The following is a 16,929-nucleotide window of genomic DNA, read 5'->3' as shown; positions in this document are numbered from 1 at the left end:
TATGTCTTGCACTCTATGGTATAGTCATGGTCAATTTCAACTCCAGGCAAATTGTCAAGCTTCTGTTCTCTCCAGCGTCTGGGTTTTTGCACATGCTGTTGTTGCCTCTGCTTGGGACACTTCTTCCTTCTTAGTATGGCTAATTCATTATCCTTCACATCTCTGCTGGGATGTTATATCCTTCAGGAAATGTTTAATGATGCCCCAAGTCTGGGCTGGGCCTCTCATCTGGGTAGTACAGCATGAGTTCTACTTGTAATATAGTACTTAGCATATTGAGTCAAGTGCTTGTGCACTTGTCCATCTATCAGACAGGACTGTAAGCTCTTCGAGGGTTGGGGTTGAATCTTGTTCATTACCATTTTCCCAGCATCATGCCTGGTACGTGGTAGACACTTCTCAAATGTTTGTTGGATGAACAGACAAAAGATGAGAGTGGGCAGTGGGCTGTGTGGTGGGGATGGCTGGGGGTGGAAGTCTATGGGCAGATCACACAGAGCTTGTATGCCATGTTAAGGAGCTTGGGCTATTTCTGGGAGGCAATAGGGAGCTACTGAGGGATATGAGCTGGAGGGAACCACAGTCAGTTTTTTATGTGAGAAAGGCCTTTCAAGCAGCATTGTGATGAATGAGTTGGATGGAGACACTAGTGGGAACAGAAAGACCAGGAAGGACCTATAATGAACTGGGAGAACTGAGAGTGGGTGAGACCTGGGAAACTAGAGATGGAAGGGTTCACTTTGGTCAGGGGAGGGTGCCTCTGGACACAAGGCTATTCCTGGTGGTGGGGGGAAGTGGGCAGTGGGCCGGCTGGCACTTGTTTTTGGAGCCTTTGCTACCTCTCCTATGCCCTGCAGAACTGTGAGTCTCTCCAGGGAAGGGCCTGGGCCCTCTTTCCTCAGTGCCTTCCCTGTGCCCAGGACACCAGTCTTTGCCCCACCTCAGCTTGGCGGGCTGTGATCTCGTGGGGTCTAGGAGGCAACTCCCCCAACCCCAGTGTGATCCAGAAGGAGAGGCCAGAGTCCCTATGAGATGAGCTTGGCAAGTTTATTGAAAACCCAGGAACACAAAGAGCAGCACACACAGGCGGCCCACCCCACCCAGCCCCCAGGCCTCCTTGGAGCTTGCAGTCATAACCCTGCAGTGGACAGGGCTGGGCCTCACACCATGAGCAGGGGCAGGAGTACGGGGAGCATTGCAGAGTCCGCCTGTCTGCCTGCACCCCACCTCGTGGACTTGCATGCCGGAGTTACACCAACAACGCAGGAAGAGAAACAGCAGGACAGAAGCCACTGGGAGAAGAGCCATCTTGGGGCTTAGGGAGCCCGGGGTCACCAAAGACTGGGATCCCCTGGATCAGGGAGAGAAAGAAAGAACCTTCTCCTACCAGGGAAAGGAAGAGGAAGGAAGTGAAGGATGTGGACTTAAGGATGCCTGCGGTGTGGACAGTCAACTCCAAATTAACCGGAAGCCACGGGTGGTGAGGGCACTGGGTGGATTGTTGTTATGGCACTGAAAGTGCATTTCTCCAGGCTGTCGCTGACAGGGAGAGAAGTGATCCAAAGGAAAGAAACTGGGAAGCAGGTAGAAGCCAGCTTGGCTGGAATTGCTAATGGAGCATCTACATGGCAGAAAAATCCTCCAAGAGGACATGGGGCCAGGCAGAACAGCCGGGCGAGAGCTAAGGGGTGGCTTCCTGGCAGGAAAGGGAGCTGGAGACCCTCAAGCCCAGAGCCCATGAACCCTGGGGGCAGAAGCGGGAGCCGTGGAGCTGCTTCTTCTCTGGGCAGCAGCTGTCTGGGGCTGGGCTCTCAGGACTTGGTCCGCTGGGAGGTGGTAGTGGATACGAAGTGGACACTGGAGCTGCGGCCGCCACTGCAGCTGCTGAAGCCCCCCTGGGTGGGCAGGGGGCAGGGGACGCTGGGGACACAGGCCTCGCTGATGAGCACGGAGCCACTCCTGGTACCAGTGCTCAGCAGGTCCCCAGTGGCCGGGGCGACCCGGGCTCCACCCAGGTTCGGGCCACAGGAAGCTAGGACACCACTGGTGGCACAGACGCTGCTGCTGCCTGAGAAGGTGACCCCACTGCGGGAGAGGGTGGAGCTGGCAACCAAAGGCTCAGGCCCGCACACCAGGCCTCCCCGGGAGCTGCTGACGGCTGTGGAGAAAGAAAGCATCAGGCAAGCTGCCAACACCAGGGCCCTCCACCTCCACGCTACCCCTGGGCTGCACCTCCGGGTCTGATGGGGATGGAGTTGGGGCAGGGTTGTGGCATCTGGGGAAGTGGTCCCTATTGTCTACACAGTCAGTATACACTTTTTCCCTCTCTTGTCTGGATGGCTCAAAGACTGTGACTACATTAAAATCAAACATCCAGATTAAAATGATGAATTTGTCCAATTCCCCAGATGTTTGCGTACATCCGTAGGTTGACTCATTTATATATGGCTAACGTCAAATTGGGTTGTGAGATGTAGGTAGTGAACTGGATTATCCAGACAGCTGGAGCAATAGCTTCCATAAAGCCATGGGCCTTTTATCTTCCAGTTGTATTATGCCCCTTGGTGGTCTCCACATTTCCCCTAGCCCAGCACACAGGAAACTCCTCCAACACTAGTCCCTTGTCACCTCTTTCCTGACCCACTGGTGCCTGTGCTCTGTAGCCCTCTGCTCTCCCCTGGACACACCTCCATACCCCAGGACTCGAATCCAGTGAAACCTTGCTAGACCAGCCCCATCCAGGGAGGGGCACACTCTTTCCTGTCCTTTCATCTTACCCAGAATCCTTCCTGCCATCCACGAAGTTCACTCAGGCTTGACCTCCTGCAGAAAGCCATTGCCTGCCGCTTCCCCTGCTCACTCACCGCCTCCGTGGGAGTGGGAAGTGACACTCTCTTCTGAGTACATGTAGCTCTGACTGTCTGACCCACCCAGTTTAGCACTTGGTTCCACTACACGTCAGTGTTCATTTGTGTTTTTGGAGTCAGAAATCTGGGTTTGAAATTTGGTTCACCTTGTGAGTTCTGGCAAATCATGTACTTTCTTTGAGTGGGCAAAACAGGAATGCCAATATCTGCTCTTCTCCCCAGGGATCCTTCCGGGGTTAGGTTGACCACCATCAACCTAGGTGATGAGCTAGGACTCATCTTCTCAAGAAGATTCTATTTCTAGAGATCAGGGGCTGGGGCTTGCCTTGCCAGTGTCCCCAGCCTGCCATGTCCAAAGCATGCAGGGCATCGATGGTGGGGAGACTTCCATTTGGTCTTGCTGCATTCCCTGCCATCAGGGGATGAGAGTCTCCCTTGGCAGAGGCCTTCCCATTCCTTCTGAATCCCCTAGATATTTCCCTTGAAGGACAAGGCCACTCAAAGCAAAAATGCTGGCTGTCCTCCACTTTGGAGGCCTTGCAAACCTTTGTGAATGTTTTGCTCTGGGGAAGGCAGACTCTGGGGAGATCTCAGACCTCAGCTAAGAAGGTGCTCCCCGTCCAGGGCTGGATGGTCCCAGCTCCCCTGACTGTCGTGGTTAGACCGTCCTAGACTGGCCATCTAGGACGCCTCCTGACCCCAGTGTGGGCCTGAGTTTAAGGGAAGTTTGAAGAGGAGAGAAATGTGTGAAGAGGAAAAAACAAGTTTCTTACATATGTTTACTGGTCCAACACCTTCACAGAGCCTGGAAAGGGAAAGAAACAAATCATTTCACATACACTATTGTTTACTGAAAACCTCTTTGCCATAAAAAGGGCTTTCTTGTCTGAGCAGATCTGTGGAGCAGTGGTTCTCACCCCTGGTTGTACACACATCTGGGGAGTGTTGAAAAACTACACGTTCTTAGACCCTATCCCAAAACCATTAAATTAAAATATTTAAGGAAATTTATCATTAGTAGTAATTTTAGCAAAATTACTAATGATTCTAGTGAAGCTTGTCTAGACTTGCATTTGAGAGTCACAGATCTAGAGCTTTCTTCTAACTCCTTGACAAGGACAATGCAACTAATGTTTGCAGAGAAGGTATTGTCATCTTTAAAGATTAAGTATTTCTGCAGTTCTTCACTGTCCCCTTCTCTTCCTTAATCTTTCTAGATGCCTAAGTCTGACTTCACTCTCCTGCTGGACTGAGAGCACTCACCGGCTCTCCTCGCCCTCCAGCAGGCGCCTGTAGGTGGCGATCTCGATGTCCAGGCCCAGCTTGGCATTCATCAGCTCCTGGTACTCGCGCAGCTGCCGCGCCATGTCCTGCTTGGCCTGCTGCAGGGCACACTCCAGGTCTGCCAGCTTGCATTTGGCGTCATTGAGGGTCGCCTCACCCTGCTGCTCGGCCTCAGCCACTGCAGCCTCCAACTTGGCACGCTGCAGGGAAGGTAGTTTGCAGGTAGGCTTTGGCAGTGCCAGGACATCCCCAGGTTGGGTTAGAAACACTGCCCCTCTTAGTGGGAACATAGCCTGGGGCCAAGGCAGGGATAGACCCCGTGGTGGCTGCTTTCCAGGGCACTGGAGATCCTGTAGTTTGATGTCACTATGGGGTAGGGCATTGCTCTTCTTGTTTCCATCCCCACTGAGTTTGTCCCTCCTGATTTCAGCTGCTCCAGAGCCATGGCATCTAGAGGGTAATCTTATTCTTTCTGTACCACCTTTCCTGCTGGGTCTGCCCTAGCCCTTTACTTCTGTGTGAGAAGCTCTCCTTCCCTTCCATATTTTCATCCTCCAGAAAGCCTTCCTGGACTGGTCCCTCCGTTCCTTGGTTTCTGGGTCTTGATGGTCTCCCTTACCTCATTAGACTTGGGGGTTCCCAAAGCCTGAGGCCCTGGTTCTCCCTCATCTGAGGTTTTCCCTCCTTTCCTTTGCCCACCTGAGCCTTGGTGTGCTCAATCTCTGCCTTCAGCCTCTGGATCAGGCGAGTCAGTTCGTTGATCTCGTTCCGTGTGTTGCGCAGGTTGTCACAGTGTTGGCCAGCTGTCACCTGCATCTCTTCATACTGGGGAGAGAGGAGGGTATTTTGAGGGTTCAAAGGTCAGGTCAAGATCACAGCCCCCACTGAGTTGGGGGCCTCAAACCTCCCTGGGCCCGCTCTGTTATATATGAGTCTTATCCCCAGAGTTGCCTCCATCCCTTCCCCAGCCTCCACTGCCCACCTTGGTCTGGTACCAGGCCTCAGCATCAGCCCGGCTGCGCCTGGCCACTTCCTCATACTGGGCCTTGACCTCAGCAATGATCCCGTCAAGGTCCAGATCACGGCTGTTGTCCATCTTCACAATGACCGATGTCTCTGAGATGTGTGACTGCAGCAACTGGATTTCCTGTGTTGGAGGATTGGGGAGACAGATGTGCTTAGAGTCTCATTTAGTAGCTGGGACTCTGCCACAGGGTGCCCAGGAAGTGGTGTCATGGGCAGAGAGCATCACTCATTGGTTCATAAAAAAGCAAGACCATCTAAATTGGTGATAAAGAAAAAGACATGCCTGAGAACCATCTCAGGCTGACTTTAGAACTCTTGTGATCTACTCAGAGACATCCCTTTAACACACTACTTTGCTCAGTGAGTATTAAAACCATGGGGACCTAAAAACATGGTGGAAGAAAGTGGGAGCTTCTCTAGGGCTTAAACTTTTCTTAGATTATCTGCAAAGTGGCTGGGCTGGTCACAGACCATTGAGATCTGACAATATTTTAGCACATGGTGGTCTAGGAATTCCTATATCCCAAGTCCTTAATAGAAGAACCAAGGGGCTTGGGACTGGCCTGCAAATAGAATTCCAGAGGAGGCTTTCCTCAGCCTCTTCACTTAGAGCTAGCAATTCAGCTCTGGCTGGGCCTATACCAGACTGGACAGATTGCTTATGAAGCAAAAGACAGCTGGTTTGGCTAATTAGGTCAAACACATTTTTTCTCACCTCTCCTGGCAAATCAATTTTTCAGTCTTCTGGTCAGTACACAGGAAGTGACATTTCTAGATCCCAGTCTTTAAATTGGCAAATAAGGAGTTGGATCATAGATCCAAGGAGTTTGACCTGCATCCGACTGCTGAAAAGCCTGCTCACCTTCCCTTCCCCATTTGAAGATATATTGGCATATACAGCATACAGATTTGAGTGAGAGGAAAGCTATATTATAGTAAATGTTTGAAAATATGCTAGCCCAGACTAAGCCCTCAGGGAGTCCGGGCCAAGCATTGATCTCCTTGGGTGCCCTAGAGAAGATGAGCCCTCACCTCCATGTAAAGGGTTTTTAGAAAGTCAATTTCCTGAGTTAGGGTATCCACGTTGGCCTCAAGATCAGACTTATTTATGAAAGCTGCATCCACATCCTGTGTAAAAGAGAGAAGGATAAATACTCATCGCCTGGCCACTGTTTCACCTTCCCACCTGGGTCTGGAGATGGGGGCAAAGAGGCAGCCACTTCCCACAGATGGTAAGGTCGCTGCATAGAAGTGAAGCTCAGTGACTTTTACTCTTTTCCCTATTATAATGCCAGCATTCCCCCAGGGGCTGCTGGACATTTTCTGATGTTCAGTTAGAGGCAAAGAAAATCTAGACAATCCAAGATACTTAGGTCATCTTTTCATACCTCTGCTCATGTGTGACCCAATCCTAAAGAATCTGAGGCTGAACCTGAACTTTGTAGGAAATCTCTTGTTATCTCTGAGGTTCCACTGTTCTTGGTGGTGTGAGTAGTCCCAGACTCCACAGGGCTGCCTGGGCAGTTTCCTGGGGAGTCTTGAGAACATTTGCCAGTCCGGAGGAGAAGCTGGCCAGGGCTGTGGTTCCCCCTTACCTTCTTCAGAGCCACAAACTCATTCTCAGCGTTGGCCCGACATACCACTTCCTCTTCATACCTGATGATAAAAGTTAAGAAGGTAAGTTCTTGCTCTGAACTGAGAGGCAGTTACTCCCAACTCCCCAGTGAACCTCTCAAGACCTCTCAGTTCATGCAGGAGCGTGGTTCCCTACTGCTATCTGAATGCTATAACATCATCTCCTCTGTCTCGTCTTCATGACCTTTCGTAAGCCAGTGCCTCTCAGTTTCTCCAAAGCCATTCCACTTTCTTAATGTGGGTTTGGGATCTGAAAGCTTGGTCTATTGCTTTGTTCCTCTGATAGAAATGATGTAGGATTATTGCACTCGACTACAGAGCAAGTAGGGCCCAACTGAAAAAGATGCTGAACATGGGCACCTTTTTCCTCAGCAGGGCCTCCTCCTCTCTGTTCAGGTATCATTACCCCTCACCCCTGTCCCCAGGCTTGATGTGGTAACCAGCATTCAACCCTGATCCTTCCAGCTTCTCTCATCTGAGCTAGGCAGCTGATTCTGGGGCCAGCCCAGGCCTGTCATTGGTCTGTGCAGCTCAGATGTCACTCACTTCTTCTTGAAGCCCTCAAGGACATCCTGCAGGTGGTTCCTCTCAGCCTGGAGCCGGGCCTGGTCACTGACCAGCGCCTCCAGCTGCCTCCGCAGGTTGGTGATGTAGCTCTCGAAGAGTGGCTCCAGGTTGCTCCTGACACATTTCTGCTCTTGGAGGAAGCTCCACTTGGTCTCTAGGAGCTTATTCTGCTGCTCTAGGAACCGCACCTAAATCCACAGGGCACAGAAATGGCATTTGAAGTGCTTGGTAGGGTTCATGCCTTGACCAAGCTCTTGAGATGGCCAGCAATGACTCGACCACATGTCGACAGGGTTCTCTCCTCTGCTGACTTTCATTCCTCCACTAACTCAGCAGAAGCTGGAAGGGCAGGTTGTGACTCCCTCCTTGTGCTCAGTAAGGCCTAGTTACCAATATGGGGTTTTTGAACCGTAGCACTTCAGTACCATTCCCCTATCTAGCCTCTAAGAAAGGGATACACCTGTGCATTAGGAAGTTGGAAGAGTTGGTTCTATTTAAGCTGGGGTTTGCCTATATTTGAAAACTGATGCCAGGCATTCCTGGCAGAGAATGAGGAGCAGAGTAAACTACATTTGGGGTGGGATATGATACTAGAAGGTGGGAATTCTCAGATTGCAAGTCCTATCCAACATCTCAGATACTCCATTGGCTGAGATGTGTAAAGCTGGAAGATAGGTTATAGACCCTTTACCCCAGTCTCTCATTTTAGAGAGGAAGAACCCAAAACTCACAGAGGTTCTCCTCCATTCTCAGACATAACCATTCCATCTCCACATAGACATGGTGTGTGGGATGTCAGTTCTTTTGGGTTATCCTCATCACTGTTCCCACTTATCTCCCTGGAGACCAGTGACTACCAGTGGTCATTCCCTACAATTTCCCTGAATCTAGGCAACTTGGCCGAATTTTGATACCCCATGAGGGGGTATGAATTCTTCTTCTTTTTTTTTAATTACTCAACTCCATTCTCTACTTTTCTAAGCCTGAACAGATGAGGCCACTCAGCCTCAGAAACTATGAAAACTTCATAAGGAACAAAAGAATCTCAAAGAATAAAACCTCTTAAACATATACCAGCCAACACCTGGCTAAAGTCCCAGTGTTTCCAGTCTGTTTCACAGACATTTCTAAGTGACCAGGTGGAACATCTTAGTTTGTCGAGATGCCCTCGAGTTTGGCTGGATGCTCCTCTGTCCTCAGAAGATGTCACCACTGTCTGAGTCTATCCCACCATGCAGCACGTCCTCTGGCTTGGCCTTGCTCTGCAGCAGAGCAACCCAGAAAGCACACCACAATGCCTGAGGTAGGCACTTGAAAGATCTGAGGTCAAGGTCAAGTCCCCAGAACTGGGCCAGTTCTTTTTAAGGGAAAGAGCACTCTAGTGCATTTTGGCTGTCATATTCCTAGACCCAGAGATTCAGCTATCGTAGGTACCTTGTCAATGAAGGAGGCAAACTTGTTGTTAAGGGTCTTGATTTGCTCCTTCTCATCCTTCTTCACCCTCTGGGCATTGGGGTCAATCTCCAGGTTGAGGGGGGTCAGCAGGCTCTTGTTCACAGTCACAGCTGTGATAGATGGGGCTGCTGGGACTCCACCTCCTCCAACCCGGTAGCCAAAACCAGGGCCACCAAAGCCATAGCCAATGCCACTGCCAGCTCCAAAGCCCAGACCAACACAGCTGCCAGCCCCAGGCCCCAGACCAACACCTCTCCCATCACCAAAACCCATCCCACAGCCGGCACCAAAGCTGACTCCACAGCGGACAGGCCGAGGGCCTACAGCTGCTCTCCGGGGTGAGTATGATCCAAAGGTGATGACGCTCCGACTACCAAAGCTGCCAAGGCCCCGGAAGCCGGGCCCACTCCAGCAGGAGACAGAGTTGGCCCGGAAGCGGTTCAGGTTCTGCGGTGTCATTGCTGAGCAAGAGCTGAAGTTGCCCACCCGGTGACCAGAGCTGAGTCGGTAGGAGCGGCAAGACATGGTGTCTTCCTGGTTGGGAGCGAAAGAGCGAGTGTAGAATGGGCAAGTTGGAGCTGGGAGTCCCTCTGAGGCCAGTGGATCCCTTGCACCGCTTTTATGTGCATGGTGATCTGAGGCTTGGCCCCATAAAAATGAAAAAATCCATTTGCAGGCATTTATGAGCTTGGGTAGTTAGCAGAAACTCTTCATGCCTATAACCTCCTTGACAATGAGTTAACTCAGACACACCTAGTCTCATCGGGATGAGGACTGTAACAGCAAACCAATAAACATTAAAAACACATAAACACATAAACATTAAAGTCCTATTTTTCCCTATAAGTCCACCACAATTGCCATTATGGGGACATTAATTTGCTTTGGTCATAAATGCAATAAGTTTTTTCACTGTAAGTATGGCTAACCACCAGAAAGTTAGGATGGCAACAGCTCTAGCAAGAGGCTCACAAAGGATGCATCCATGAAGATATAACCCCCTAAAGAGGTGGGGGTGTGTGCACATCTCCAAGTAAGAAGTGATATGGAGAAAATATAGTTTGTTGCATTTCTGTAAATCAATTAAATCATCAAAAAACCTTCTGCCATGTTTTATCTGATATGGTTGTTTATACAAGAGTTGAATCTACAGTAAAGTTCATTTGGGCTAGTATAGACACATCTGTGATTTGAGATACTCAGAGATATTCATTCATTCAACAGTTTTAGAGTGCCTACTATGTATCCAGCAGTGTGCTTGGTGCTGAGGGTACAGAGATTACAAAGACAGTCCTATCTTCATGGTAGTAGGGGAAGATTTATCTAAAAATTACATTTTTTTTAGAGACAGGATCTATGTTGCCCAGGCTGGTCTTGAACTCCTGGGCTCAAGTGATCCTCCCGTCTCCACCTCCCAGGTAGCTGGGACTACAGGCATGCACCGCCATGCCCAGTAGAACGTTTATCTTGAGGACTTCCAGCAGTCAACACTTTGTAGCATGATTTGAGGCCAGAGCATTGGAAATTTTCTGTATAGAAAGTTAACTACATGATTTTTAGCCCCCAAATACACCATAGGGGTGATTTATAGGCCTGTCCATTCAGGTTCCTTGAATTATTGATGAATCTTGCTATGTGTATGTGCTATTACATAGCAATATACATCTGGATAGAAAAGGAAAAGTTCTCAGCAACTGAATATTATCGTTGTTATCAACATTGCAGCTCTTTTAGGACCCTGAGCCAGGCTGGTGTTTACCTCTTCTATTGTAGTGTGTCCTCTGCCCAGGGGAACTCATGTTTGACTGGATGCTTGAGATTCTTTGGGATGCTTGGAATTCTACTTGGAAGGGGATGTATACATGCTTTTGACCAGAAGCATCCAGCTCATTTGTGCAGTATTTCTTTTTTCCCAGCTATCAGGAAATGAATGTATGTTTAAGGGGGAAATGAAGCAGAAAAACAGTAAGAAGTGCATACTTCTCTTCAAAACCACCAGTGGCCTCCATGTTAAATTCAGTGGTCTGTCCCCAGCCCTCACTTTCTTCACATAGCTGACCATGCCCTTTCTCTTGAAACATATTCTTCTTTCGATTTTCAGACACTACACTCTCTCGATTTCTTGCCACTCTTTTCAGCCTTCTTTTTTTTTTTTTTTGAGGCAGAGTTTCGCTCTGTCTCCCAGGCTGGAGTGCAGTGGCCGGATCTCAGCTCACTGCAAGCTCCGCCTCCCGGGTTCCCGCCATTCTCCTGCCTCAGCCTCCCGAGTAGCTGGGACTACAGGCGCCCGCCACCTCGCCCGGCTAGTTTTTTTGTATTTTTTTAGTAGAGACGGGGTTTCACCGTGTTAGCCAGGATGGTCTCGATCTCCTGACCTCGTGATCCGCCCGTCTCGGCCTCCCAAAGTGCTGGGATTACAGGCTTGAGCCACCGCGCCCGGCCTTTTCAGCCTTCTTAGCCAGTTCCTCCTCATATCCCCAACCTCTAGACACTGAAGAGCCCCTGGCTCAATCTTTGGGTATCTATTCTCTTCTTTAGACTCATTGCCTTGGTGATGTTATACAGACTCATGACTTTAAATACCATCTATCCATTCATGACTGCCAAGGCACATCTCCATCTCAGACCTTCTTACCCCTAAATGCCATGCATATGTTTTAACTGACATCTCTATTTGGATATCAGATAAGCCTCTCAAACTTTATATAGTCGTCCCTTGATATCTCCAGGGAGTTGGTTCCAGGATCCCCCGTGGATACCAAAATCCATGGATGCTCGTCGAGCCTCTGATATAAAATTGTGTGGTATTTGCATGTAACCCACACACATCCTCCTGTATACTTGAAATCATCACTGGATTATAATATCTAATACAATGTAAATGCTATGTAAATAGTTGTTATACTCTATTGACAAGAAAAAAGTCTGTATTTGTTCAGCACAGATGCAAATTTGTTTGAATAGTTTCAATCTGCAGTTGGTTGAATCCACAAAGCTGGGAGCCACAGCTACAGGGCTGACTTTGTAATCAAAACTGTTCTCCTAATTGTTCCTACTAAGTATGTTCCTACTAAGTATGTTCCACTTGCCAACATCACTATCTCTGCAATAGTTCATGCCAGCAATCTTGAAGTCATCCTTTTGTCCTGTTTTTTATTTCCCTTTTCCCACATTCAATTTATTGGCAAATTCTCCCTTCAAACTATATCCAGACTCCTACTCCTTCTCACCATCCTGCCGCTCCCATGCTGGCCCAGGCCCATCTCTTCCCACAGCGTCTTCTGAACTATGCTTCCAGCTGGTCTCCCAGCTTCCTCCCTTGCCCCTTCAGACTTTTCTTAGCAGCACAGAGCAATCCTTTAAAAATGTGTCAGATCATTTCATTTCCATGCCCAAACTCCTCCCATGGTTTCCCACCCACTCAGAGTCAATGCCCTGTAAGACGCTATGCAGTGTGCCTCCCTCTTCCCTGACTTTGTCCCCTGCACCTGTCCTGCTGCCCACTGTGTTCCAGCCACTCGGGCATCCTGGCTGTCCATCAAACAGGCAGAACGACTCCTGCCTCGGATGCTTACCCTCTTGCTGTTTTCTTTTTTTTTTTTTTTGAGGCGGAGTCTCGCTCTGTCGCCCGGACTGGAGTGCAGTGGCCAGATTTCAGCTCACTGCAAGCTCCGCCTCCCGGGTTTCCGCCATTCTCCTGCCTCAGCCTCCCGAGTAGCTGGGACGACAGGCGCCCGCCACCTCGCCCGGCTAGTTTTTGTATTTTTAGTAGAGACGGGGTTTCACCGTGTTAGCCAGGATGGTCTCGATCTCCTGACCTCGTGATCCGCCCGTCTCGGCCTCCCAAAGTGCTGGGATTACAGGCTTGAGCCACCGCGCCCGGCCCCTCTTGCTGTTTTCTCTGCTGGGAACCTTTTTCCTCAAATAGCTGCATGGTTGGATCCCTTGACTCTTCCAGGGCTTTGTTCATATGTCATCCTCTCAGCTTCTATTGGAAACTCCCTGCCCTCCCTGTACGCCTGCCCCACTTCCTTGTCTCCTTAGCACTTACAGTCATCTGAGGTCCTCTCCTTGGGTGGATTTACCTGTTGTCGTTGACTTGCCCTGGCTGAAGCAAAGCTTTAGGAGGCAGACACCACTGTGCATTTTGCTCTGTTAGGGGTCACCAGAGCTCAGAGTGGGGCACATGATGGGCATTCTGTATAGTTTCGCTGAGTGAATGGAAGAGGCTGCAAAGATTAAAAGCAGGAGGAGAAAGGAACAGGGAGTATGAAAAACAGGAATTTGGACATTTGGTTTTGCAGATATTTCAGGAAAAAGAGACTCCAGGTTCCCAAATGGACAGGAATGGCCCAGGAGGGGACGGTGGTGCAGAAACTCAAGTGCTCACAGAACCAATCTGGTTTGTCCCCCAGCTCCAGCCTCTTGGGGTTTGAGCCAGGCTGCTTGAACGAAAGGGCATCCCACTCTTCTGAGGCCAGGCAAGGGGTTCCAGGAGATTGGGGCAGGGGGACCAGAGGCTGCCTGGTGGAGGTGAAAGGGGAAGGGAGTGGGAAGGATGGCCTGCCTAAAGAACCCTGTCGGGGACCCAGAAGATGATATCGATTTTAGAGTCAGATGGACCTGGGTGAAACTCAGATTTGTCACCAACTAGCAGTATGATCTTGAATAGTGCTATACCAAGGGCAGGGTGGTGGCCAGGTTCTGCTGCAGGTGCAGGCACTAGAGGAACTTATCTGCAGAGAACTTTAAAACCAAATACAACCAGCTTATTAACAATTTTTGGCACACATTGGCCTTTCTAAATAATGTTAATAGTCCATTCCACCCCTATGGTATACCAAAGACCTTGGGGAAATTGTTTAACCTCTAAGCCTCAGTTTCCTCACGTGTAATATGGAATATTCCCTATTTCATAGTATGATGAGGATTGAATAGGAAGTGCCTGGGATGTGCACTGTGCAGTGCCTGGCAGCTGCTACTGTACTCCATTCCTTTCCCTTGCTCTTCCTCCCTCCCTTCCTCCCTTTTCTTCTCTGTTTTGCACAATCCTCCCTTCACTTCTACACTGTCATCCCTGTTCCCATCCACACCCGCCTCCTTCCCGTTCCAGTGGCAGACACATTCATACCCCATTGGCCATTCCTGTCCCATGTCCCAGCTTCCCTCAACCCTGATCAGGCTGGGTGGGGTGGGGTTAACTGTAATTGGGACCAGTCAAGCATAGCCCTTGCTCTGTGATGAGCTGCAGCCATCAGCAATTTGCAGTTTGGAAGCATTATTTCGCCAGACGATGCATAACACAACCCTCAGTCATTTTTTAGGGGGTGGCAGATGGGGAGAGGGGGTGGAGTTGCCCTGGCAACTCTGGGCGGGAGGTTTTGTTGCTGCAACAGTTTCTTCTTGCTGCTGTCAGTCAGCCTGAGTGTAACTCCAGAGACCTGCAGGCTGAGCCCAGGCTCCGTGGCTGCGTTACTATGCCTGGTTGCTGGGTCATCAGGATGCTATCTGTGGAGCAGGGAGGAGGCAGAAATGCTGAGTAGAGGAAAGGGAGGGGAAGGGCTGCATGAGGGAGGGGGACATCCTGGTTGGCCATGCAGGTTCTGGCAACCCTGTTTGCACTGTGGCTGGGTGTGTATGTGGGAAAGGGGATGACAGGGGAAGAAGCCCAGATACTGAGAAGTCTTCAGAGGGCTTCTGTTTTGCCTGGGGACGAGTTTGTGCTGGAGAGAGGCACTGGCTGGGGAGGTTTTCATGCTGAGACCTGCTCCTGCTGGGAAAGGAAGCTTTGGAGTCCCCCAGCAGGGGTGGGTTGGGGGGCAGGGGGATGTGTGTGAAAGGCTAGGTCTACCCTTGCCAGTACCTCCTCCTCTCTCCCCTCTCAGATGAATGAACACACCTTCCCAGGGGAGATAAAGCACCTCCTTCTTGTTTTCTACCCACCCCAACACTTCTTCCAGGAAGGATGATTTTTTCAGGTTTAATGCAATGTCTCACATTGCCCACAAGGCTGTCACCTGTCCAGAGTGAAAACGTTGCTCCTGGTAGACGTCTAGTTCAGTTTGCTTCAACACTCCTTTATTGGTTGCTAATGTATGCCTGGTATTGCACTGAGGTGCTAGGATGGCTAGGACAGCCTCTTCCAGGTTCAGTGACCCCAAGCGCCCCTCCTCTGCTCATGGTGCCATTTCTAGAGCCATTTTCCCAATTCAAGCCCCTGCCAGGATTCTTTCTAGGTACTTGGTGACCCTGGCTGGAGAGTGGCAGTCGTGGGTGGACCTGGGACCACAGATGTGACTGGTGTGAGGAAGGGCCAGAGTCACCCAAGGGAGGGGCCAGGGGAGCAAGCAGGGGCCGTGTGGGAGGGAGAGAAACTCTGGTGAGCACTTGAGAGCTTCGGGAGGAAGAAGGCCAGGAAATGCGAGACTTTCTGTGGAGACAGGCACAGAAACACAGAGCTCCACTCCAGGTCCCCCCAGCCTCACGAGGCCTCTCTGGGCTGTTCCCCATCCTATTCTCACTGGTACACTCTGGAGGGGCTGGGGTTAGGAGACTCCAGGCCAAGCCGAGTGCAGTGAAGCTCTGGCTTCATACAGACAGTTCTCTTTCTCACCAGGGCAGGAGGCCAGGGACTGTTCCTTCTGTATCCCAGCACCCAGTGCAGAGCTGACCCCAGAAGACACTCAAGGAGGAGTTTGTTGTGTTGAATGGAATGCAGATGTCCCAGCCACCGCCAGGAGGCACTTTCGTCCCGCCTGTTTTGAATGTTTCCTCTCCTGGGGAGGAAGGGGGAATGGGGACTCAGCTGCACGACGCTGGGGAGTCCCTGGTGGGTGTCCTGGAGGGGATGCCCTGGTCTCTGTGCTCACATCCAGGGCTGAGCGGGGGAGCACACTCCTGGGATGAGCAGTGCTTATGGGATGGCTCCAGGCAGCCTCCCTGCCCAGCAGACACTTATCAGGGGCCGGGCACTCTGGAACCAAAGTTTCAAGGGGATGGTCACCAGGCCCTGAGCCTGTCTCACTGCAGTGGACAGAGTCTTCCTTCCCTCTCCTCCTTCATTCTTATCTCAGTCCCGACACAAAGGTGGGCTGTGTCCTGGGCCTCGGGCAGCCATCTGTGAGATGGGGTGGCCAGTCTCCTTGGAATCTGTTTGCTGACTACAGGGTGGAGTGTCCCTGTGGCTCTAGGGTGCTCTGAGTTAGTCCTCAGCAGGGAGTGGAGCTGGCTCCAGGGCCAGGGCCAGAGTGACGAGGCTTCAAGTGGGAACGAGGCTCTCAGATCCATCATTTCCTCCTCTCCTTCCCGGCATGTGGATGTGCGGCCCCGGAATCACACTCACAGGCCCTAGCCATGTGCTGCGTGCCCATGGAGCATCCTGCCCAGGCTGCCAGCATCCTGCCCAGGCAGTCCTGTGGGCCTCCAGGGCTCAGGCTTGCCTGCCCCTCATCCTGGGAGCTTCCGGAGCCTCAGGACTAAGGCAGGACCCTCAGTTCTGTCCCCATGGCCTTCTGCTCTGCCACCATCACAACAGTCCTCACAGCTGTAATTTTGCGTCTCCGGTCTGTATTTCCTGTAAGGCCTATAGGCTGTAAGGCCATGGGGTGTGCGGCCAGGGCCCCATTTAAAAAAATAGCCTTATTGAGATATAATTCCTATACTGTATAATTCATTCATTTAAAATGTAGGAGTCAATGGCTTTTAAAATGTGCAACCATCAGTACAGCCAATCTTAGAACATTTTCATCACCTCAGAAGAAACTTTTATTTTTTATATTAAAAAAAAATGTTTTTTTAAGAGACAAAGTCTTGCTCTGTCACCCAGGCTGGAGTGCAGTGGTGTGATTATAGTTCACTGTGGCCTTGAACTCCTGGGCTCAAGTGATCCTCCTGCTTCAGCCTCCCAAGTAGCTGGGACTGCAGGTGCAGCCACCACACCGGGCTGAAGAAACATTTAGCTGTGTCTCCTATGACTCCCCTAAGCCCTGTCTTCTCCTCCTTCCAGCCCTAAGCAGCCACAGCTCTGCTTTCTCTGTGGATTCCCATATTCTGGACATTCATAGGAATGGAACTGTAAAATAGATGGCCTTTTGTG

General features: G+C 50.5%; 1 protein-coding gene across 1 annotated transcript; it reads right to left on the bottom strand.

The window, feature by feature from the left end:
• Nucleotides 1-1,028: 1,028 nt before the first annotated feature.
• KRT84 (keratin 84) lies at nucleotides 1,029-9,420 on the bottom strand. The gene is made up of 9 exons (XM_033221993.1): nucleotides 8,814-9,420; nucleotides 7,359-7,567; nucleotides 6,773-6,833; nucleotides 6,210-6,305; nucleotides 5,134-5,298; nucleotides 4,851-4,976; nucleotides 4,131-4,351; nucleotides 3,641-3,672; nucleotides 1,029-2,158 (listed from the first exon to the last, which is right to left on the bottom strand). Exons 1-9 carry the CDS (start codon nucleotides 9,357-9,359, stop codon nucleotides 1,812-1,814), a joined length of 1,803 nt encoding a protein of 600 aa, XP_033077884.1. The 5' UTR covers nucleotides 9,360-9,420; the 3' UTR covers nucleotides 1,029-1,811.
• Between the last annotated feature and the right edge of the window lie 7,509 nt (nucleotides 9,421-16,929).

Source organism: Trachypithecus francoisi, unplaced genomic scaffold (genome assembly GCF_009764315.1).
Source record: "Trachypithecus francoisi isolate TF-2019V2 unplaced genomic scaffold, Tfra_2.0 Lachesis_group11, whole genome shotgun sequence".
NCBI lineage: Eukaryota > Metazoa > Chordata > Mammalia > Primates > Cercopithecidae > Trachypithecus > Trachypithecus francoisi.
Note: the sequence above shows the minus strand (reverse complement) of the source record. Positions and strands in the feature narration are given on the sequence as shown.

Bases quoted from the DNA above. Each gene is read 5' to 3' on its own strand.
- KRT84 (XM_033221993.1), bottom strand. From the start codon at position 9,359: ATGTCTTGCCGCTCCTACCGACTCAGCTCTGGTCACCGGGTGGGCAAC. The intron at 6,834-7,358 runs GTGAGTGACATC...TTTTATCATCAG, and splicing joins CTTGAGGGCTTCAAGAAGAA to GTATGAAGAGGAAGTGGTAT. The intron at 6,306-6,772 runs GTAAGGGGGAAC...TCTTTTACACAG, and splicing joins AGTTTGTGGCTCTGAAGAAG to GATGTGGATGCAGCTTTCAT.